The following is a 24,381-nucleotide window of genomic DNA, read 5'->3' on the forward strand; positions in this document are numbered from 1 at the left end:
TAAGGTTTAGAACAAAGCTGAAGCACTTGGGATTACACCCTATTCGAAAAAAATTTTAATGAACCATAGCCAATTATGGGAAAAGAAGAACCCAATTTTAAACAGTGATAACAGGTTCCAGAGCGAAATTCTTAGAAGACACCTTTTTTCTTCCTTGTTTGCACTAAAAGCCTTGTTCCTTGGGCATAGTGGGGGTAAATGGACATGTTCTTGCCTTAGGAAGTGAATGAAAGCATTGAAAAGTAAGGATTTTGTCCAAGATTGGGAATTTTGCTCCTGACCCTTCCAAAGGGTCTAGAGCGAAATTCTCCATAAACCTCATTTTCTTCCTTGTTTAGAGTCTAGACCAACATCTTAGTTCCTTGGGCATATTTGGAAGTGGATTGACATGTTTTTGCCTTAGGAAGTGATTAGAAGTGAAGGAGTGAAGGTTTTTGAGCTAAATCTTGAATTTCGCTCCTGACCCTTTCAAAGGGTCCAGAGCGAAATTCTTGAAGAACGCCTATTTTTCCTTAGAGAAGGTCAAATCCTTGGTTTTTATGGCGTGAATGGGAGTAGAGTGATGTGTCCTTGCCTTTTGAGGTGGATTGGAGTTGAAGGAATGAAGAGTCAAGCCTAGAACATGAATTTCGCTCCTGACCCTTCCAAAGGGTCCAAAGCGAAATTCCCAAAATCCCTCTTTTCCTTCCATTTTTGTGTCAAGCCAAGTGTGGATCAGGGTGGATTGAACTTGGAAAGACCCCTAGGCGTTCCTTTGAATGGATTGTGGCTACCAGTGATGAAGATTTTGAGCTAGAACAAGGATTTCGCTCCTGACCCTTCCAAAGGGTCCAGAGCGAAATCCTAAATAGGTCCTGTCCCTGGCCATGATTTTTAGCGAATTTATCCTATCAAGCCATTTTGAGGTCAAACAAAGTGTTGCATACATGGAAGAGGGATCCAAAGATGAGAGTCCAAGTGTAGAAAGTGAGAAGGATAGATCTAGGTGAAAGAAAACAAGCAAATCAAGAATTTGGCTCTTGACCCTTCCCAAAATCACCTAATTTGCCCATGATTGAGATTAAGAGATGAATTCCCAAGCCTTGGTGGAGAGAAGACTAGTTTATGCTTGCCTTGGAAGGCATTTTGGAGTAGAGAAATGATAGAATTTGTCCTAGAATGTGAATTTCGCTCCTGACCCTTCCAAAGGGTCCAGAGCGAAATTCTTAAAACCTCTATTTTGCTCCAATTTTGCATCAAACCTAGTGTTGATTGTGATTAAGGGCATCCTTAGGCATGCATTTGAGCAAGTATGGTCACAAAATGAGAAGAATTTGAGCCAAGAATGCAAATTTCGCTCCTAACCCTTCCAAAGGGTCCAGAGCGAAATTCTAAATAGGTCCTGTCATTGGCCAAGGTCCAAAGCGAAATCCTCTTTTTGGTCTTTTTTGGGGTCAAATCAATGATATCTTCAGGAGAAAGCAATTCAAAGGTCAAGAGAAATTCAAGGCAAAGAAATGATGAAATTTGAGCTAAATTGCAAATTTCGCTCCTGACCCTTCCAAAGGGTCCAGAGCGAAATTATTATAGGGCCTGTCCCTGGAGAGGTTCTTGAACGAATTTCACTCTAATGCCTTCTTGTTGATGACTTAAGGTAGGAAATGCTATGTTGGAATTAATTTATTATGTGTCCTTAATCACCTTTTGGTTTGTTTTGCAGATGGAAGAAGATCAAGACAAGGACGACCTATTCCAGTCCATCATCATCAAGGACATTCTGAGGGCATGGAGGACTCAAGGTGCTTCTAGAGCATTGGAAGACTTCAAGTGTTGCAAGCTAGCCTCAAGACCTCATTCTACCACATGAAGAAACCACTTAATGACAGAGAAGAATGACCTTACCAACACTTCAAGGCGAGGTATGCTACCGGAGAAAGAAGACTTGATAATAAGGAAGCCTCATCAAGCACATGGGAGTCAAGGAGGTATATCATTCATCACATCAAGGACAGAGGAGGATCAACCAAGACACAGACGTCAGACAAGGTGGCATCCCAGTCACTTTCCCTCCAATCGGATTGGTCCACCTCAGCATGTCCAGATTCAATGTATCGAGGACGGTACAACCTTCGGTGTACCTACCCCTGCTTCCTATTGGTCGTCACTCCTAGAATGTAATTTTCTCATTGGCTAAGGAAGTTTGTTGTAACAAACCCTAATTAGGGTTTCTATCCTGCAATCCTAGCCATTGATTCTAAGTCAATCAGAGCCATCTGTTTGTAAAGGGTTCTCTATATAAAGCCCTGGCTCTTCATTTGTAAAGGTTAATAGATAATAGGGAATAGTCGGTGAATAGTTAGAGATAGTCAATAATTAGGAGCTCAATAATAGATAGCATTTTAGAGTAGAGTAGAAAGAGAAGGCAAAGATTGTTGTCAAGACATTGTTGCAAAAGACATGTAAACTTCATTGAAGGAATGGTGAATTCTATGTGTCGATTCTACAATTTGCATGGTCTCTATACTTCTCAAATTTAATTTCACGTTATTAGATGAATGGAAGAAATTTGTATGATCAATGGTGAAATTTGTATATCCATACTACTAGCGGTTGTTGATTGCAAACTTGCCTTGCGTAGTCAACTGGAATCATTCAACTTAAGCTTAACTTCAATTATCGCTTCTTCATTGATATGCATCAACCTGACGGTGTCTATGCTTGTAGCGGTGATCTGAACATCATAAAGCTTTCCTTAGAAGATCGCACTAACCTTGTGGACATGATCCTAGCATGTCAAAGCAAGACTTAGTTAAAGTTTCATCAAAGGTCATCCATTGCTCCTACATTCTTAGTGTTAGAATTAGATCCTTCTCCAACCCTTATCCTTTTCCCTTTTTTGAAAATCAAGGATCAGTAAAGACCCACGTTCCAGTGATATCCAAAGCAAATCAGACGCTCAGGTCATCGAATGTAAGTCCCCTTGTGATTCCAGCAAAATCACATTATACTGCAAGAGCTTATCCACATGTAGAGACCCTACATACAAGAACCTTGGAGTTGCCTCGATTGATCCTTAGGCGAAATCTTCAGCATTCGGGGAAACTTTGTTCAAGAGAGGATAAGATACCTTGGTATTTTATTTTGTGTTCGCATGTGCATGAAAAACACATCAACAGTACAAGAGTGGCAAGCTCTTGCCATATGAAAGCGGCAAGAAATTGTTGTTTAGAGGTAAAGAAATTCTACTGTACGGGATTAGTTGAAAATTGTCATACAAGATAAAAACAAGGATGTCATACAGATAGAAAACAATGGTGCCATACAAATGTGGGGGCAAGTTGTCATACGAGAGTGATGGCAAGTTGTTATGCAATAGTGCCAAGGGCGCCCTACGAAATTTTGTCGTATAGTTTGGATGGAATCTCATCGTATGGTGTGCCAAGAAGGTCGACGTCATACATTCCCAAGTTTTTGTTGCCATACAAGTGTTGAGTGTCGTCCTGGTTCAATACCTCCACTTTTAAAATTTTTCTTATTGGCTAGCTCTATATTTTGCCTTCCTAATTTTTTAATTTTCTCCGATTCCCTTTTCTTTTTCCTTCCATTTTCCATCTTCATACTATTAGATGTATCGTCCATAACTTCACACACTTTCATCAGTTTCTCTTCAACAAGATTTGTAGCTTCAAGAAAATTACATGTTGGCAAAATACCTTGTAGTCCTCCATTTGCCAGTGGAACAGTCCACTCAGGGAACTTGTCTCATCTTCAGAACAATCTTCCAACTCAAACACCCCTTCATCGTTTGGTTCCATGCCTTTTCTTCGTCCATACTCAACTCTCATCTTCCAACTTTGATTCGGAGGATGCCAACTCTTCACTCACCGCCTAGTTTCTTAGGTCGATGACATACTTCCTCTCTTCATTCTCAATTGAGAGCGTATTTTGCTTCCAATTGTGGGTTGCCTTGCCAGTGATCAACCAACCTCTCCCAAGGAGCTGTCATACGCCTTCTTTTCCAAAGGGATCTGGATGACTACGAAATCCAAGTACCAATTGTTACTTTTTGTGCCATCAATATCCCCAATGGCTTAATGCTATGCTGGTTGGCACCTACCAAGTGGAAGGTTGGAGGCAAGAGTGTTGGCTTCCCCAAGTATTTCCAATTATCTTCCAACAACACATTAACTCACGAGCCCCCGTCAATGATGGTATTTGTCAACTTCCTCCCCATTATCTCCATCCCGACGACAGTTGGCTTCCTCTCAATGCTCACCGTCAACAACATTGGATCACTAGCCTCATTTCCTTAATGTGTCGGTTTCTTCGTCTATTCCTCTTGTGGCTTACATTGTTAATGGCTAAGTGTGTCTTCACTAACTGTGTTGGTAATTGCCACTCTCAATTGCAGCATATGATAAAAGCTACGGTAGTTGATGATGATGCAAAATCTATTTGGTTAAATAGCAAGCCTCCCAACTATGGTAATATTGTGTTTACATTGAACAAAGTAAATGTTACCTTAGAAGATATAATATCTACCTTGATTGATTAAAGAGCTAAGAAAAATGATTCAACTATAGAGGAAATTACAATGCTTGTCAAAAACAAGCTTAATCATTCATCTAGATCCAATTCTTCTACTTCAAAGGGAAATCAATTCTCCAAGGACACAATTTTGTGCTACTATTGCAAGAAAAGGGGGCACATCATTATGAATTGTATTCAACTTGTCAAAGAACTCCTCAACAAGAAGCTAAATATAAATAAGACATCAATTGCGGAACTGGAGAATGATAAAGAATGTCTTTTTGAAATGGCTACTGAAGACCTTTCACATGAGAATAGTGAAGCAGAATACATTTTCTAAATAAATCAAGAAATTGTATTTGTGATTAGATGTGTACCCGATCACAATTGTTGGTTGATTGTGATTGGATGTGTTTGTCTCCAATAACATTTATTGAGTGCTAGTGATTGGATGTGTTTGTCCCCAATCATAATTGTTGTGAACAAAAGTGAGTTCCTACTCAACAACTGATGATGGCTAGATGTGTTTGCCCCTATCCCAAATTGTGTTATGACTTCAAATGGAAGTGTTTGTCCCTATCCTTGGTGATGCGTATCATGTCCCCTCTACTAGGAAAAAATGAAAATATTTTCGATATACTAAAATAGTGTATTGAGAAACTAAATTTATAATATAATTTATTATCAAATAACATTAATATTATTAATAGTGAACAAACAAAATAAATGATTCTCAAAGTGTTGGTCAGCTCCTAGTGCACTCATCCAATAAAGGTGTTTTTTAAACACCATCGCCATATATATAATAAAAAAAAAAAAAAAAAATAAGTAAATTTCAAATTTGAAATTTGGTGCCCAAATCTGGGACCTTGGGTCCTATTCAGCGATCCACTATAAACCTTTTCCAGGCACCATTCGGGGTCAATTTTTGGAGAATATTCTTTGTTGTCAGCAACATTCCTTACAAACAGAGACGAAAACCTCTGATTAAGTGCAGTGGGGTGAGGATGAAAACCCTCCTCACAGTTATTATTGCACATACTTTCAGATTTGCAAATCAACTAATCCTCAGTTCCGGGACATGTCTCAAATCTACATTCCAACAACGGGTTAAATGTCTAGTTGTGTGGACTACATCAACAGGATGCTGCAAGGATTGGCGATTGTTCACTGGATAAAAACACCCCTAGCCAACAACTTGGAGGACCATTGAAGGGGACTAAGTGAGATCTGCAAGAAGGAATCAAGGTTCAACCTACAGATTGTAGATCATTCCAATTGTCTCCTAGAGCAACATACTCATGCCATATCCTCTTGGGCAACCAGAGCTAAATGACAGCTCCATGGTGCCATATTCCTACAATATTTTCCAAGGCAACCATAATTAAACAGCAGCGATCAGAGTCATACAGTGGCCAATCAGCAATCAAAGATCATAATTTAGGGATGTAAACATCAAATCTAGGGTTTGTGTACACCAGATCCGGAATTTTCCATACCAAGTGTTAACCAGACAGCAATCCTGGAAACCCCAATGCCGTCAGCTAGACTTACTAATTCGCCAAAAGATCGTCACAATTCAGATTTGGAGTTTTCTTTGTCCTTGCATAGGATATTACACCATTTCAGGGCATTGTAACCGCTGCCAGAAGGGCTGTATGGTAGCACAAATTATTCTGTAAGAGGACCAATGCCCAGTTTATTTCTTGCTGGTAATTACTGATGTACATTTGCTGAGTGGTATTGCCCTAAGGTAATAATTCTTTCCAGATCTATAGCTTCCATCAACATATGGTAGGGTTTTTAACTATAATTTGACAATTGTCATTTGATTTTATTTAAAGTAAATCCTAAGATCAAACCCTAGGAGCACTGCAATGTGTTTGTCCCTATGTTACCCGGAAACGCGTTTCCGGCTTCAAGGCTCCTGTTTCGGAAACAGTCCCGGTTTCAGGGACTTGGGGACGGCCGGAAACGTTTCCCAGCCATCCCAGATCCCCGAAAAATTTCCAGAAACTGTCCCGAAAACTCGGGGACAATCAACATTTTCCCCAGGGACCGTTGACCATCCCCACGACGGCAGGGGATGCCCAAGCCGTCCCGGCCCCCAGGGATGGCTAGCCGTTTCCGGCTCATCCAGCAATAAAAAAAAATTAAAAATTTTGAGCAGATATTAGATTCTTGTTGTTCACATTTTGAGTACCTATGCATAAATCTAAGTATTTCTTCATCTATTTTCTGCACTGGGTATGTTGTTATTTGCTCAATATTAAGGTCGGATTTCTCTGCAATTATTTCCATGTATGCTGGAAGAGATTTTAATACTGTAACTATCATATATGGATGCCTTGAATTATTGTTATCAATCAATGAATAGCTCCCATTATTAAAGTCTGTGTTTCATTTGTAACATGTGCACTCTGTTCTTATATTTGAATGTTCATAGCTTAGTCTTAATCATTCAATTTGAGTGAGAACAGTTAACTTATTTTGATGATGAATGAAAATCTTTTTGAGAAAATTGAAACCAAACATCATCTGCAAATAATTAGAATTAGAATCAAGACTCTAATTTATAAATGTTATTATGTTGCTACTTGCTATTATTAAATTTCATTATTCATATATATATATATATAGCTAGCCATCCCCTGTCGTCCCCTGCCGTCCCCTATCGTCCCCTGTCGTCCCCTGTTCTGGTCAAAAAAAAAAAATGTCCCGGAAACTCGGGGTAACATAGGTTTGTCCCTATCCTTGGATAAATTCCAATAAGATCAATTAGACTAAAGGAGTGTAGTGAGGCAAGTTCCACTATTATTTATCATGGATAGATGTGCATGTCCTCACTCGAATCTTCTATTTTTGATGAGCTACTTGTTGTGACCTTTTTCACACATCGCCCCATTGCAAATGGGGACCCTCCCTTTTTTCCTGCTTTCTAGGGTTTTGTTAGTGTCTCATGGCCTTCCGCTTCAGTGTTGCCAAGTGTGTCAGTTTTCAACAGTTTGAGTCCTAAGGATTGAAAGTCAGTTTTTGCAAGCTAGGTGATAACAGAGTTCGGATACCATCAAAGCGCCTAGAAAGGCCAAAGGATGAAGAACACAATTGATTCGAAAGGATTTGAACAACTTTCTATTTTTAGAAAAATTGTTTTTTTGCTTTTTCCTATTTTTTAGGAAGTTTCATTTTTGGCATTTTTACCCTGATCCCTGGTATGGCTATTTTTAGAAAGTTTTCCCTATTTTTTAGGGATGTCTGCTTTTTGCTTTTTCGGAATGGGGACCTGTTGTGACGTTTTCACACATCGCCCCATTGCAAATGGGGACCCATGTTTTTTTGCTCGTTTTGCTCGTTTTCGCTTTGCTTTTTTTAGGGTTTTGTTAGTTTGTTAGTTGTCTGGATTTAGGGTCAAGCCTTAGGGTTTTAATTACCGTCTTTTCAGGCCAGAATCCAGTCAGTTTTGGGAGCTTTTTGAATTTCCTTTTCTAGAATGCAAATTTTGAATGCAATGAATTCGCCAGAATGGTCTAATTTTCAATTGGAATGTTGATGCAGAGCTTAAATTTGTCTAAGTGTTGAAGATGAAATGTGAATTTTTGTCCAATTGAATATTTTTGACCAAATTTTGACATTTTTTATTTTTGATCCTAGGCATTTCAAATGATTTGTTTTCGCCTTGTGAAGTGTTAAAATGTGTAAAATCATGTTATTTTGGCCTGTAGGAGCAAAATCGCTCCTGTCCCTCAGTGAAGGACGGGAGCTCGTTTTCAAATATTTTACTATTCCTGCAGGGTCAAGATGAATTACGAATTGGAAGTAATGGAGAAAGGCGAGATCTTTCCATTGAATATAAATTGAAGATTTTCATGAGCACAGAAATGCCTCTAGGGGAAAAATCGCTCCTGTCCCTCAGTGAAGGACCGGAGCTACAAATCCAACTTTGCTTTGTCCTTGCAAGATTTTAACGTCTTGACGATGTGAAAAGGTCCAAAGAGGTGCATTTTTATCAAATGAATATAACTTGAAGCGCTGTCGGGGTGATCACATGGATAGCAAGTCCGGCTTGAGTGAAGTCCTGATCCTGAAATTTGGCTAAGTCTGGAATGCCCTGATCCTGAAATTTGACTAAGTCTGGAAACTGAAAAAACCTCCAAAAACTAGATTTTGCAATATAACTCCTGGAGGTCTGAAACCACTCTCAAACATCCTGAAAGTATATATGGAATATTTCCTTCTATGTTTCTTCTTTCTTATACTTAAATGTTATATTCCATTAAAATTATCCTGATAAAGAGTGCGAAAAGTCAAATTTCGCTCCTGTCCCTCTCCAAGGGTCCAGAGCGAAAAGCGCTCCTGTCCCTCTCCAAGGGACCAAGGCGAATCGCTCGTGTCCCTCACCAAGGGACCAGAGCGAAAATGCTTAGTTGAGCCTGACCTTGTTTGGACGAATCGAGACATCATAGGCATGGTGAAGGACGAAATGAGCATGATAGAGCATCCAGACTTGATCAAAAACAATGAAATGAGGAAGTTTTTGCCTAGAGGGTCAAATTCGCTCCTGTCCCTCACTAAAGGACCAGAGCGAAATTCTTCATAAGGTACGATCTGGGCAAAGATCAAGCAAATTTTATGTTCGAAGGCAAGAAAGGAGGTCAGTTGAACCTATTGAAGATAAATTGAAGATTGCCAAACATCAACAAGCTACCCAAATGTCCTAGTTCGCTCCTGTCCCTCAGGAAGGGACCAGAGCGATTTTTGTTATAAATGATTTTCTTGCTAAGTTTCAATCGATCCCAAGGCATGAATGAATGGAAGGATGCATTACGAACCCGTTGAATATAAATTTGGAAGCTAGCAAAGTGAAATGAAGACCACAAGAGCAAGTTCGCTCCTGTCCCTCAGGAAGGGACCAGAGCGATATTTCCATTAAGGCATCGATTTCAAAAGACAAGCAAGTGTTAAGCTACCAAGAGGATCGAAAGGACGTCATTACACGCATTGAAGATAATTGCAAGTTGATAAAAACAAGAACAAGCTCACAATGTTGAACTTCGCTCCTGTCCCTCAGGAAGGGACCAGAGCGATATTGAGTGTATTGATCAATTCATGCAAAATTACGTTGAGTCAAAGTTTTTTCAAGGTCACACGAGGTTCAAGACATCTTTTTAAAGTGATATTCAAGGGTTTTTAACATCCAAATGTTATTAATCAAGCTAAGGAGTCTATATCGCTCCTGTCCTTTGGACAAGGACCAAGGCGATTATTGCAAAAACACTCATACTCCTTCAAAGGCAAGTCAAGGCGAGGATGGACGAGGTAAAAAGACATTATTTCGAAGACGATAAACGATGAACCATGGTCAAATGTTACCAACTTGAGCTCAAAACGGAGAAAAGACATGGATCGCTCCTGTCCCTCTCCAAGGGACAAGGGCGATGATCCTTATAACATCCAAACACCTCATGAAAGCAAGTGGGACGTGCGTGGAATGGACAAGCAATGATATTATTCGCCTTACAATGGAAGTTCGAAGGTCAAAGATACAAGATGAACGTGAAGACATGGAGATCGCTCCTGTCCCTCTCCAAGGGACAAGGGCGATGTTAGGCAAAACACATGATATTCTTTGAAAATCACGTTAAGACAAAGACGCACAAGGTTTTAAATGGCATTTGGAAGATGATACAAGGAAAGGATCGTATCAAAATGGAGAATTTCAAGCGAAAACCTTAGGATCGCTCCTGTCCCTCTCCAAGGGACCAGGGCGATAATGGTCATGAGATGCACTTGTTCGCACAAGAAAGAAATTCAAGCTTGAAGGACCCAAGGAAAATGGCAAATTCAACGTAGAAATGAAGACCTTGGACGTAAAAAATGCAAGAATTATGATCAAATTGATGGATCGCTCCTGTCCCCCAGTCAGGGACCAGGGCGATGAGGTACGTATCTTCTCACTTTTTCATTTTGGCGCTTAAAACACATTTTTTAAATTTTTTTAAATGCTAACAAAATCGATATTTTATTAAAAATAGCATTTAAATATTGCGCTTAATGTTAATTAATTATTTTGCCTTGTAAAAATCGAATTTGTCAATTTAAATGATAAAGGCATTTAATTAATTATTTATTAATTAATAAAAATCAAGAGGAGCGCTTAGATAGGGAGGTCGGCCTTTATTATTTAATTAAAAATCGTTTAAAATTGCTTTATTTCACAAAAGTCGGCCTTAGGGTGAATGATGAGAGGCGCTTATATAAGGGAGGTGAAAGATTTTTATTTTCACATTATCATTTTTATCATCTCAAGTGCGATTTAAGGAAGACAAAGGGAGAAGTGCGAGTGTGTTTGAAGGAGCGAATTTCAAAACAAAAGAAGGCACTAGTTTTATCCAAGGCGAAACATCTATCCAAAGGTGGTGCGAACTTAATCTCACTTGAGCGAACTTGCCAAGGACATATCAAAGATGGCGAAATTGCTAACTTGAAGAGGAGATCACGTCCAAGGCTTGAAGGGTGGCGAAGTTGATAAGAGGAACGTTCTTTTGAAGATCACATCAAGACCATCTTATTTCAAATTTTGCCTAGGCGATTTTATTCATTTTGCATTTTAGAGTTAAGCTCTCAAGTAAGGTATGGCAAGATCTCTTGTTTTAATTTCGAATTTTGATTGTCATTGCCTTAATTTTGAAATTTTGTTTTGCCTTAGCTCAGTCGTTTTTAGGAAATGATTAATAAAGGACTTATCATTAAGTTTCCTAAAATTGCTCTCTAATTTATGTTATGTATTGCTAAATCATGGTACTAATTTTGAAATGTTGTGTAGGCATCAAATGGAGATCTCTTCAAGGAAAATCAAGCCGGATCAAGGACGGTCTTCGCCAGGACGATCAAGCCAGGACAAGGGCGACCTCTTTCAATCCAGCGTTCCAAGGCGAGGTACATCATCATCTTGCACATCAAGGACACAAGGAGTTAGAACAAGGGCTCGTTGAAGAAGTAAATAGTTCCAGATGAATTAATTAAAGCAGGCTTCTCAACAACATCAAGTTGAATAACTACCAAGTTACAAGTGTCAAATGAGGTGGCGTCCTAGTCATCACTTCTCCAATCAGTGAAGTCCATCTCAGCATGTCCAGATTCAATGTACTTAACTCATGAAACGTGGCACAAACTCCGATGTACCTACCCTGGCTATCCATTGGTCAATTTTTCTAAAAGGGACATGTGTCCAAGCAATACAATTTTATCATTGGTCAAACATTAAATGTTATGTAATGGTTGTAACAAACCCTAATTAGGGTTTTCATTGTAAAATCTTGGCCATTGATCTTGAATTGATCTAAGCCATCAAATTGTATTGTGGGCACTATATAAGCCCAAACATTTCATTTGTAAAGGATGATTGGAGAGAGTTGTAAATAGTTGAAGGCATTTAGTAGGTAGAGAGTATTTAGAAATTGATAGAATAGCAATTAGAGTAGAATAGGAGGACAAGGCAAGAAATTGTTGCCATTGATTGTAAACAAACTCCATTTTCATTGAAGTAATGGTGAAATATGTCGTTTTCTTGCAATTTGCATGGTTTCTTGTTGAGTCTTCAATCTTAGATGGTAGATGATTAGATGAATGAAGGAAATGTGATTGATTGATGGTGGAATTCGTATATCCATACTACTAGCAGTTTGTTGATTGCAGACTTGCCTTGCGTAGTCAACTGGATCATTCAGCCTAAGCTCAATTTCAATTTGTTGCCTCTTCATTGATATGCATCAACTTGGATGGTATCTAAGCCTGCGGTGATGATTTGAACATCATAAAGCTCCCTTAGAAGATCGCACTAGTCTTGTGTAGATGTTCCATTGATGTCAAAACAAGATCTAGTTAGAGTTTCATCAAAAATCAAATCATTACTCCTACATTCTTAGTATTAGGATTAGATCTTCTCTTCGCCCTTATCCCTTTTTCCATTTTTCAATTCTAAGTTAGTAAGAGCCTGTGTCCAGCAAAGCAGATCGGAAGTTCAATGTAAGTCCCCTTGTGATTCCAGCAAATCACATCATACCACTGGAGCTTGTCCACACGTAGAGACCCTACATCAAAGAACCTTGGAGTCTACCTAACTGATCCTTTACACGAATCTTCAGCAGTTAGAGACTATTTTCTCAAGAGAGGATAAGATGCCTTTAGGTATTTTATTCTGTGTATGATTGTGTATAAAATACACGTCAACAGGACCTAGGGTTTGCACTGGTGGCACTGGCATGCATCGAAGCTATCAAAAATTTTCAGGTTTTGACCCAAAAAGCTAAGTTCCTATATTTTAGGGGGTCATGGCACATTCAAAGGATAATCAGCTCGAAAAATCATCTAAGTCTGGAAATTCGCATATGTCATCCTGATTTGGTCTAAAATTTGACTAAGTCTAAAATTTTGAAAGATCTCCTTAAAACTAGAATTTGCATTATAAGTCCTAGAGATCTGAAACCACTCTCAAACATCCTGACAATATATATGAAATATAACTTAAAGTATAAGAATACTTAAATGTTATATTTCATATACAGACATAACGGACTTGGTGTCAAGGATTATTCCGAGTGTTTGAAGAGGTCATGGTGCAAGGAGGTAATCAAAATCTGCCCTATGCTGATGAAGATGTTATGCTTTCAAAGTCCACCTTAAGGTAGCAAGCACAATTATTCTCAAGTGCTGCAAAGTCCACTTAACAACATAGCAATGGATAAGGAAAGTTTCCAAGTGTTTAGCCATGATGTCATGAAAGAACCAAAGTCCGCCCTATGCTGGAGCCACTTACCTATTAAAGTCCGCCTTGCTGCAGGTTGAAGTGCCTAACTCTTCTTCAAAGTCCGCCTTCTTGATGCCTTGGTGCCATGTGTTGCTCAAACTCCGCCATCCATGAGCTAGAAAGTCTGCCCTACACTTGGAGGTCAAGCAAAGTCAACAGCAAGTTCGAAAATAAGTCATTGCTAACTGATTTAGAAAGTTTTGGAAGAAGATATAGTGCCGATTGAGAAAGAATTCGAACTATGGATGGAATTAGAAAGTTTTGAAAGAAGATATCTCAAGATCAAGTTCGAATTTATGGACTAAAAATCAATTTAGAAACTTGCACTTTGTGAACCAAGAAGAAGATTTTCGAACTTGGAAGAGATGACAAGCCAACTAAAGACTAAAATAGAAACTTTCTCCATGAATATTCAGGACTGAAGCTGATTTAGAAACATGAATTGGAAGGATATTTGCATGTTTCTAATTGTGAAAACCAACTCTAATACAAATAAGACATTTCTCCTTTCATTATTACACAACAAGAGTTCGAATTTTGTGAAGAGTGAGAGCATTTTCAAGCAAGCTTCTTGCAGGTCTTAAGGTTTTTAAGAAGTTTTATTGCAGATTGGAGGTGTTGCAGGGTGATCTCTTGCAGATTGAGCGAACTTTTGGAGGAGTTTTAATGTATCTGCAGATTTTGGAGTTCAATCAACTAATAGAAGGCAGAACTTTCAAGTTTTCTGAGTTTTATTCCTTCTATATTCTCATTTCTGTCAAACGTGAAGTTGATTGGTGGGCAGACTTATCAATTTTCTCAATTTTTCCGAGTGTATTGGGGGTGTCTTTATCGGGTTTTTCCAAAATTTTGATAAGAGGATCATTTTGGATTGATTGTTCTTTCTTTCAAGCATGACCTTCTAAGCATAGTTTTAAAACTCGTGGACTCGCCACGGACTCGCGAGTCCATGGGAGCCACGAGTCGACTCGCCAAGGACTCGCGAGGCGAGTCCTGGCGACTCCATCTGAAAGACTCACGAGTCTTTTGCAAGGACTCGCGCGAATCTTTCAGTTGGACTCGCCTGACTCAGAAAAAACGTCATGCAAGCTTTAAAAGTGAGTTTTTTTATTTGTTTTTTTGCCTTCATTTGGCGTAACTGAGGAGTGAAATATCTCATGAAGGGTTTTTTTGCCAATAGAAAAATAACACCCGACGCCTATATAACTGAGGGAGGAAAATATCTCATGAAGATTTTAGATTCTAATTGCATTGTTTATCGACTTGTATTTCAGCACTTTCGGAAGGATCTTACATATTTGAAAGTTTATGCAATTGATGCAACTCCGCAAGGGGCAATGCCCCTTGACCCCAACTTGGGGGCGCTGCCCCCAAACCCCCGTTGAAAACTATAGGGGGAAACTACGCTGATGGAAGTAGTGAAAATTTAACCTCCGAATGTGATTAGGCTCCATATAACAACATAATTAGCATTGAAGAAATATGGGTATTTAGATTTAGTATTTCAAATTTCAAATATTGCGCGTTTATAGATCATATGACATGTGTAATGTTTCAATTATGGCTCTTATGTTCTCTAAATGCATTAATTTCTTTATGATTTTTTGTAAAACTACGGTTTTTTTTTTTTGCCGAGTCTTTCGCGAGTCTTTCACGAGTCCGAGTCCAAGTCCAAATTTTTGGTTTGTCGAGTCCGTGGCGAGTCCGAGTTTTTAAACTTTGCTTCTAAGTATTCACAACTTGTTTCAAAGGTAAAAGTATTGAGAAATCGGAAGATCAAAGCATTCTACCATCTAACCTTCAAAACTCTGCACTAAAAGATACATTTCTACTTTAATTTCCTTTCGTTTTGCAGGCTGCAGATGGTAGTAGAAGCGGGATCATCTTAGAGATTGCAGCTGGAGTTTCAAGCCAAACGGAGGATTGAGGACAAGTTCATGAGCAAGGTTCATCCAAGCGTGAAGATAGCCAAAATTTGACTAAGTATGGGAAATGTTTCACAAAGAAAATTCCAATTTCCTCAATTATGATGAAGGCATGGAGAAATTCTTCTCCAAATTCCAGGGTATCAAGAAGGAGGGCATGATCACAGCGAATGTCTGAACAACTTGATCCTATCATTTCATATTTGCAAGGGGTTATCTAGAGCTTTCACCCTCCTCTCGCGCAACATAAATTGGAGCCACGAAGAAGCAAGCATAGAGTCGTCAACAAGAAATTATTCTAAGAAATTCAACAATTTTCCTTCCGAGCTTCATGGGCCTGCCAATCATTCCTCCTGAACCAGGCAGAGAACCTCGTCCAATACTTCAGCTAGACTTGGATTTCAGCGACGAACAAGAACACATTATCACAGAATTGTACAGCTTGGCGTGGGAAGTGAAAAGAAACACTCCTGATTGGCATCGCATGTGTTTTATCCTTGACAAGGAACTAGAAATTGCCGCACGTATCAATGTTGAGATAAGAAGAGAACAAGAGCCAACTCTCGTACCTCCTCCTGCACCGCCTCAGCAAGATTAGGAGTGACTCACGCTACGGTGGCGCCTCGTCATCTTTCGACCAATCAGATTGCTCCAAGTTAACATGCCTAGATTCAATGAACTTGATTTATCCGAAAAGGAAACTAGACGCATACTTTAGTGAGAATGGCAACTGTGCCACATGTAATGTTCTCATTCATTCAAACTGATAGAGTTTTGGGAAACCCTAATTAGGGTTTATAACTTTCAATCTGGGCCCTTGATCATTGTTTGATCTCGGTCGTTCATTGATTTCTGAAGAACTATATAAGGCTACCTCCTCTCATTTGGAGAGTGTGAGGTTTGTGATATATTCTTGCGTGAAGGTCATGTTTTCAAATAATATATTGCATGTGCACTTTCGCTTAAGGCTTTGTAATCTCTGTTGTTTGAGTGATTAGCATGGTTTCAATTTCCTCAACACATTAGTTAAAGTTAATTTAGATTTGCTTTCATGTTGTTAGAATTTAATGAAGGATTTGATAAGTGTTAATTGACGGTGTATCTTTGCTCATACTTTTGGTGAATGGATGATTTCCATTTTACTGTGCAAAGTTAGTCTGAGCCTATCCTCTGTGCATGCCAACATTCTGATCATAAGCACACCCGTTGAAGATTGCACCGCTTTGTGTAGTTGTCCTCAGTGTGGCGAAGCAAAGTGTGGTTTCCCAAGAGCACCCAAGTAATATCGTCTCCAGAGTTCATAGGATTAGATCAGCTTTCTTAAACCCTATCCCTTTTTCCCTTTTTGAAAGTCTAAATCTCGAAAATCCAAAAAAGAAAGAGCCTGAAATCGATAAATCTATCTATGTCCAAAAACTTAAAAGACACTTGTTAACGTAAGTCCCCCTTGAGATTTTCAGCATACACTACCCGAGCAGCTATTTCATTAAAGTCTCTTGTTCGCACATGTAGACCTTGGAATCAGTAGTGATTTTTCAGGAGAGGATAGAATACCTTTGAGTATCTTATTCTAATGTTTGGTAGATGATAAAATAGACACCAACACTACTGAATGTGTTGATCAGATGTCGTTAGTCCACCTATACCCATTTGGAGAATGATGTAATACAGGCAGGCAGGGGGAGAGGGGAGTTAGGAATATTGCATCATTCATATTCCTATAGCTAGGTTTATTAGTCTTTAGGATACATACCAAGCCCATTTTTTAGTTTGTTAATATCTGTGAGTATTTGTTATGGTTTATTAGGAATTGTAAATTTGTATCCTATAATTATCTATGTAAAGGAGTGGTTATAAGAGATGTAAGCCCTATAAATATGTATTATGTATTATTGAACAAAGAATAAAAATTCTCTAAAAACTTCAAGCTTGAGGAAATGAGTTGAAAATAAAAGGCTCTTCTGTCATGACCCCAGCTATAACATATTAATCATCAAATAAATTTAGAAAATTTTCTTACTCCGAAAACTTCACAATTTTCTGTAATCTAATGAAGCCAAGGCAAATAGAAAGAAAATGCTGACTCTATACTATCAATCCAATTCAACCCTGAAGCTTATGATAATATATATACCAAATGACTAGTATGGAACAGCGATGATAAGTTTAAGAGCAGCTTTATATAAAGATTAAGATAGTTTAATAGCCTGTAATGCCCCCTACAGCGTTCACATTATCTGACAGTCCCCTGTGACAACCTAATAAGCAAATGGAATTTCATTGAACATTGCATCATCTACCTTCAAGGACGGGAACATAGAAGACGATATTTGACAGTAGTGTCTGATCGATAATATTGTGCAAGTGCCTAAATATGTGATTGACAATCATATCCAGTTTGATGAGATAGCATTGGTTAGCATTAGTTATGGACGGATTAGTTATGGTGAAAGGATTCGTTGAACCAAGGGTCATTACCATTACTAACAGGCACCACATGGAAAAGACACCACTCTCCTCCACCGATGAAGAAGTGTTAAAGGACATTTCCAAGCAAGGCAAGAGGAACATCGAAGTATCTGCATTTTCGGCAAGGGAAACAATCACGTACCCTTCAGACAAAGATATACAAATCATTTTATCAACAATCTGAGTATTCATATTAATTTTGGTGGTATGATCTACATTATGAGTAAATACACATTTATGAGCAAAATAGTCTTCATATGATCTTAATAATGTCATCTCTGCTGTATTAAGTCTGTATATACATTTCTAAATCTGTATATTTATGTAATAAGACAAAATGAATAAATCCTTTAAAACCCCAACCAAGAGGGCATTCTATTGTGGAGGAGAGATACAGTACATATAAGGAGGGCAAGTAGCCAAAGGTCCATCTGGGTTAAGCAGGAGGTCAAATAATGGATGTGTTTCCGTACCCCTGAACTCCAAAGAGTCAAGCAGGAGGAAGTAAGACAGTTGTACTTCCATGCCCCTGAACCTGTCGGATTGGCTCAAAGGCGCCTTGTATGATCTCTGATGGTACTTCACACTAGCAATGGATTGATTGGATGGAGCTCCGAAGGCATTAATTGAATATCATGAACATGGAAATTATATGTGTACATTGTCGAATATTATGTAATAGTGATACTAACCTGGTTGCAGAACCAAGATTAAGATACTAATTCGACTATACACATTTCCAAGCATCATCCAAACCCTAATTAGGGAAATTTAGGGAAAATTGAGTAGGGTTCCTGTAGGGGACATTACATCTTCTATCAAATTTCCTTTTTCCTAGCAACAAATCATGCATCAATGATATTTATATCTTTTCCATTGTGTTTCTTATCAACCTGCAGCTGCTCACATGACAGTAGTATTTTACTATTTATATAGATGATTCAGTATAGGATTGAGATTGGAAGTATTCCACATTGCTACTGTGAAAATTATTAGGGATATTAAGTCATAACTAACTTAAAGACGGAAGAGAATTAGGTGAGAGATAGAAGTTTGGATCTTTGAAAGTTACAAATATCACCTGTTTAAGTCGCCATTTCAAACGGAGAACAGCAGCTTCAGAAAGCAATCCCAATTCTGGTTCCTCTTCAATGCCCAAGAAAAGTAACTCTGATGCTTCATCATAAGTCATCATATATGTAGGTCTAATTGTAGCGACCTCTATGTTATGTTCTGCAATACTTTTCATGCACAAGTTTCGAAATTCAAGAAAATGCCCTTGAAAAAATGCATTTTTGTTTCTACATCTTAATTTTATTGAAACTTTCATTGCAAGCAGTTTAAAATGTTTTTAAAAAACATTTCCAAGAAAAATTTACTATACCTTCCATCCTCATTCAGAACAACTGATATGCTAACTGTATTACAAACAATGCCCTGTTTGAGGCTCATCTTTTCCATAGCAAGTTTTAAGGGAAACATGGGAATGGTTTCTGTAGGTAAGAAAACAGATGTTGCTCTGGACTTTGCCTCTCTGCACACCATAGAAATCTCAGAAAAGTGTCAAACAAATGGAATGATATGGGTCCAAGATTAAAAAAACTCACTTGATTAATATACTATTGTGATCCACCCAACGTGTTGCATCAGCAACATGTATCCAAACTTTTATGCGGCCATCTGGTAGCTTTTCTGCACTCAGTGCATCATCTAGCTGTAGTAGGCCACCGACACCCAGATCAATTAATGGGAAAAAAATAAGGAATATAAAACAAAGTCTAGAAGGAAATAAAATATTGATAGTCCACAAAATTTAAAATAAATACATATTGCCCATATAACAGAATACTCACCACTAAACAAACAGAATGTAAAAAAAAATTAAGCTTACCTCATCAGCTTCATCTACATCAATTGCATAAACTTTCAAATATGTAAGATCCTTCCGAAAGTGCTGAAATACAAGTCGATAAACAATGCAATTAGAATCTAAAATCTACACAAATAGTACTCAGCACCAATATATTCTGCCAAGAAAAACTTATTTGTAAAATACCTCATCTTGATCAGGAAGAGAATGCTCCAGGATATCACTGACTAGAGAAAGAACTTCATCTGAATGTTTTGTAGGGATTTCAAATTTCAAAAGCTCGAGATTGACATGGACAGGAAAGTAACCAATGTTTATCAATAGGTCTACCGCAGAAGATGAGAACCTTGGAATCCCCAAAGCCTTCAATACCTGGCTTGTTAAACAACATCATTTAAGTGGTTTTGTAAAATTTCAATCAGACATGAAATTGCTGCATTGTGTTTCAAAATGGCATCATAATGAAGGCACTTCTTAAATGTCCATGAGGTTTTCACAGTCCATGAAATTGATGAAAAGCTTCTGGAAAATACAGTGTTTAGTTCTCATCAAAGTTTCCAGATCACGCTTCGCAATCCATCATTTGTTCTCATCCTGATGTGGATAGCGGAGTATGATCCAAAATGTTGATGGGGCACTTCTTTAATTAATGGCATATTTAACTATACCATAGATATAGTTACCTCAGTAGCAGTTCTCTTTTGCTCATCAGATTTGCAAGCATCCAAAGCAAAAGCTTCAAGAGCTTCTATTCGATGTTGAATTTTATCATCTGCCTGCCAAGAGTATTTTGAAGGTTTGGCATGAATAGGTTGTTCTTTGGCAGATTTCAGAACACATATAAAGGCCTCCAATTCTCTCTGATAAGACTCTTTGGCTTCTTTTCTTTGGCTAAGTTCGTCCACCTGTTTGTGCCACCCAAATATGATTCAATTGCTGGCATTCTCATTAATGAATAAGGAAAACATAAACTAATAGACATAAATCAAATCTTTGCATAACAATACAATCTAGTCAGCAACAATAAAGAAATAATTGAAATTTCTATATTCCTTTTAAGTTTTATAGATTGTTATGACCAAGAAAATAAAAATTCTCATCAAACCACATTTCTTATCATAACATTGAAATGTCTTGTTTGTTAGGAAATTTCAAAAAACATCTAATAGCATAAAGCCTCTTATAGAACCAGAAAGTTAAACTTGCATTCCAGCTGATGAACTCAAAAGACTAAGCCTATTTACTATATTTTCTGATAATAAACTTTATACTAAATAGATTAGGCATTCATATATACCTGTGATAAAGATCGTGGTTCATATACAGAAGAATAACCTTTCGACTCCCGAACCTTGAAATGAACTTCATCTTGTGATAACAAGACATGAGCACAGTAGCTTTCCAAAGGGTCGGTTTTACCATAGATTATCTGAATTTAAATCAAACCACAAAAGTCATACCCATGATCAGATATGCAGGTTTGATTAATAAAGATATTGAGAAAATCGACTTACCTCTGCTAATCCTTCTGCATTGACTATTTGTTCGTTTTCCAAGAGTTCTTCCCACGCACACTCTAGAAGTGAAGGGTCCTGCACCAAATAGTTAATAGGAAAAAGAAAGCACCAATTTGAACTCTTCTATTGAAACAGAAGGAAGCATTAGTCCAGGCATACCAAAAGATGTTTAGCTCTGTGAAGAAAATCAGCAATATCTGCAGGCTCGAAGTCTTTGGTGCCTGGAATGATATATTTAATCTGTTGTGGCTTTATGGAAAAAGTTACTCCATTCTGTTGTAAGAGAAAAACTACTTAGAAACCAAACAAAGCTAACATGAAAACTTTACTGCATGCAGCCATCTATAGAATAGGAAAATTGTGCTTATCAAAATGAAGAGAACCAAAAACCCAAACTCCACTTGCATGAAAGCACAATACACACCACAAAAAAGCAGTAACAAAAGTTCATATTTTTGAGACCTGATCAGAAACCATCCAATTTTTCTTCCCATCTGGCTTTTGTACAACTGCCAAAAGTGTCTTGTTGGAATCCTTCTGAAACTCCAACAAAATTCCTTTCTCTAAATCATGTTTTTTGATCTCTGTGTTGAGTAAAACCTCCTCTTTGCTAGACAACACGTTCCTAGAGAAGAATCAAAATAGTTATAACCATCAGTATGCAAAATACATTGGGAAACAATCATCATAAACTTCAATCAACACAGTCACAAAATGAAAGTTGCTACTTGAAGTTGAAAGTTGCAACATCAGGGCAGAGTGAAAATAAAATACAACTTAACATATTTCAGATTCACATTTTTTAAGACTAGAATAAATTAACATGCTTGCAGCTGATTAATATTTGCAAAAAAAATAGCTTCTGCTACTCTATTAGAGCCACCAGCCAATATCATTAAATTGACAAATAAATAATTTATAAGAACAACATTTGCCAGCACAACCAAGAATCAAAGCAGTAACCAAAAACAGCTAAACATCAATTTGTATTGTCAGATAGCAGAGAAGAAGGAATAAATAGCCTATAACGGCTCCATATGACAGATGAATCAACTTACCACACAGCAAACTTAATATCTAGCTAAAAGGCATAGTAGTAATAATTAGAAATAAAGAAATTGTATTAATGTGCACCAATGACCAAAGTAGGTCAATGGGACTCACAATTACAAGTTGTTACAACAGCTAACCAGAGATATCAAAACAGATCTATGGATATAGTGCATAAAGAAACTATAGCAACATGAAACTGGCAAGGATCATCCATGGCTAGACTTTGTTATTTGCACCGTACATTATTTCTGTATAATTTTTACTCATATCTACTGCAATACATAATAGGCATTTTGTTTTTTAAGCTCCAATCTTTCATTTCTATGGTATGTCCCATTTATTGAAACATGTGTGCACGGATCCACTCCGATATGTTTAACATTAGAACATGATGTATCAAATATAATATTTTTTATTTGGGTGCAAGGAACCAAATTGTAATATCATGTGTCATCTACAAACAAATAAGATAGTATGCTTATTCAAAGACTTCAAGATGGAGAACCTGCCCATTTAATTTTCTCTAGTCAAACATACATGCATCATTGGTACCAATATGGTCACATGCCCCTACTCCCTGAAGGTAGATCCACCTCTTAATCGATTTGTAAACTGTCCTCCATGCAACTCCTTGGCCTCACACAGATCATTAATTTATCCTTAAAGATGACATGAAATATAAGTTCGCAGGCACTTGACTATGTTTTTCAATATTGTTGTTGCTACAAATGCAACAAGTTTGAAAAAGACTTTTGAATGTTACTTCTATTCTGTATTTGCCCAAGCTTAAAAGGTTTAATGGACAGTGATTTAACAAAAGAAATCATTCTGTTTAAAAATTACTTTAGTAGAAATAATGTTGATTCACCATAGAACAAGATTCAATGGTTTCCATTGATAATGGTGCTCAGGCAGACAAAGATTGCATCCAGGCAAGAACAACCAAAGGCTTAATCCACTTTACTCAGGCTGCACGTACAGTTCAGCCTATGCAGTTTTATAAGCTTTAAATCACACTATTTTCCAAAGTTGGAATAAATAATTAAAGATTAAAAGAAAAAAGAACAAAGAACGAAGAAAGATCCTTGTCCACATGACAAAAGAACGAAGCATTCATAGATCTACAAGATAATTTTTATTCATGAACAAAGAGAATAATTTCCAATCATGAACAAAGAATAGTGGAGACAAAACTACAAGAAGACTGTAAAATGGCCACACTATAGTAGAAAGTTAAAATCAATTTTTGTTGGTGTGAAAGGAGTATTTTACCTAGCTGGTTCACCACCTAGGTCCTTCTCACACATATTACTTAAGTTTAATTAGGGTACACATAGCTCCTAGGAATCTTTCTAGAAGTTTTAGTTTGTCATGTGATCTTATTTTATCACATTCACTTCTTGTTTCCTAGGTCATTCAATATTTATCATGTTAGTTGTCTAAAGTCATAAGATTAAGACGTGTCATAACCTTATGCAATAACATGTTCACCTCAGCCTATATAACCAAAGGGTCCCCTTTGTAATCTAATTCATGTTTTGTCAATCTATCATTTGCATCCTTTAATAGAATAGAATTATTCTTTCATAGTTCATCTCTTTTGTGCTTTCATGAAGTGCTTAGATCTTGGGTGGCTATAATCTTCAGCCAATCTTGCATGGTATAGAGCACTCTATACCAACTCTTGCATGGCATCAAAGCTTGTGAGATTGCTTCTTGGTAGATATTGGAAATTTGGGTATGCTGCTCTTCTCTTGCATCGAATGATGATATGGAGAATCAAAAAAACTTGATAGTAATATCAGATTTTGAGGTTTACTCGTTGTGGTTTTGTATTTGCAGGTCAAAATCAGAGCTTGTTGGGGAAAATTTAAGCTCACCATTAAGTTTAGAGGGTTCGAGAAAGCCAGCTTTGTTTTTTATTTCATCCAAATTGGAAATTTGAGACCAAATCTATGCGGATTTGAAGTTGAGGGATGGTTGCCAAATCCAGGAATTACCTGGCATTTCAAAGGATTTTAGGTCAAAACAAAGCCCGCCATTGCACTCAGAAGGCCCAAAAACCCATAGATCAATTATCAAGTTGTCAAAATTGACACACTTCACCTAAAGCCATCAAAAAAATTCCCCCCTACTTGACCATATGATTCTTGCACAAAATATTCTGCAAAATCCAAAAGATTCTGCTAGCGTCACTGTTGTGCAAGCTTGGGCAGTCTAGCACGGCCGAAT

At 37.7% G+C, this 24,381-nt stretch overlaps 1 protein-coding gene across 3 annotated transcripts in view; it reads right to left on the bottom strand.

The window, feature by feature from the left end:
- LOC131048658 (ribonuclease II, chloroplastic/mitochondrial) overlaps positions 1-24,381 on the bottom strand; it is a 108,883-nt gene that overhangs the window by 50,256 nt on the left and 34,246 nt on the right. For all 3 annotated transcript variants that reach the window (XM_057982699.2, XM_057982697.2, XM_057982698.2), the window contains exons 2-11: positions 21,559-21,721; positions 21,256-21,369; positions 21,094-21,171; positions 20,877-21,008; positions 20,263-20,484; positions 19,766-19,951; positions 19,601-19,663; positions 19,317-19,423; positions 19,094-19,243; positions 18,791-18,950 (exon numbers count right to left, since the gene is read on the bottom strand). In XM_057982699.2, the coding sequence (XP_057838682.2) occupies positions 18,791-18,950; positions 19,094-19,243; positions 19,317-19,423; positions 19,601-19,663; positions 19,766-19,951; positions 20,263-20,484; positions 20,877-21,008; positions 21,094-21,171; positions 21,256-21,369; positions 21,559-21,721 (1,375 nt within the window). The remainder of the gene's footprint in view (positions 1-18,790; positions 18,951-19,093; positions 19,244-19,316; positions 19,424-19,600; positions 19,664-19,765; positions 19,952-20,262; positions 20,485-20,876; positions 21,009-21,093; positions 21,172-21,255; positions 21,370-21,558; positions 21,722-24,381) is intronic.

Source organism: Cryptomeria japonica, chromosome 1, assembly GCF_030272615.1.
Source record: "Cryptomeria japonica chromosome 1, Sugi_1.0, whole genome shotgun sequence".
NCBI lineage: Eukaryota > Viridiplantae > Streptophyta > Pinopsida > Cupressales > Cupressaceae > Cryptomeria > Cryptomeria japonica.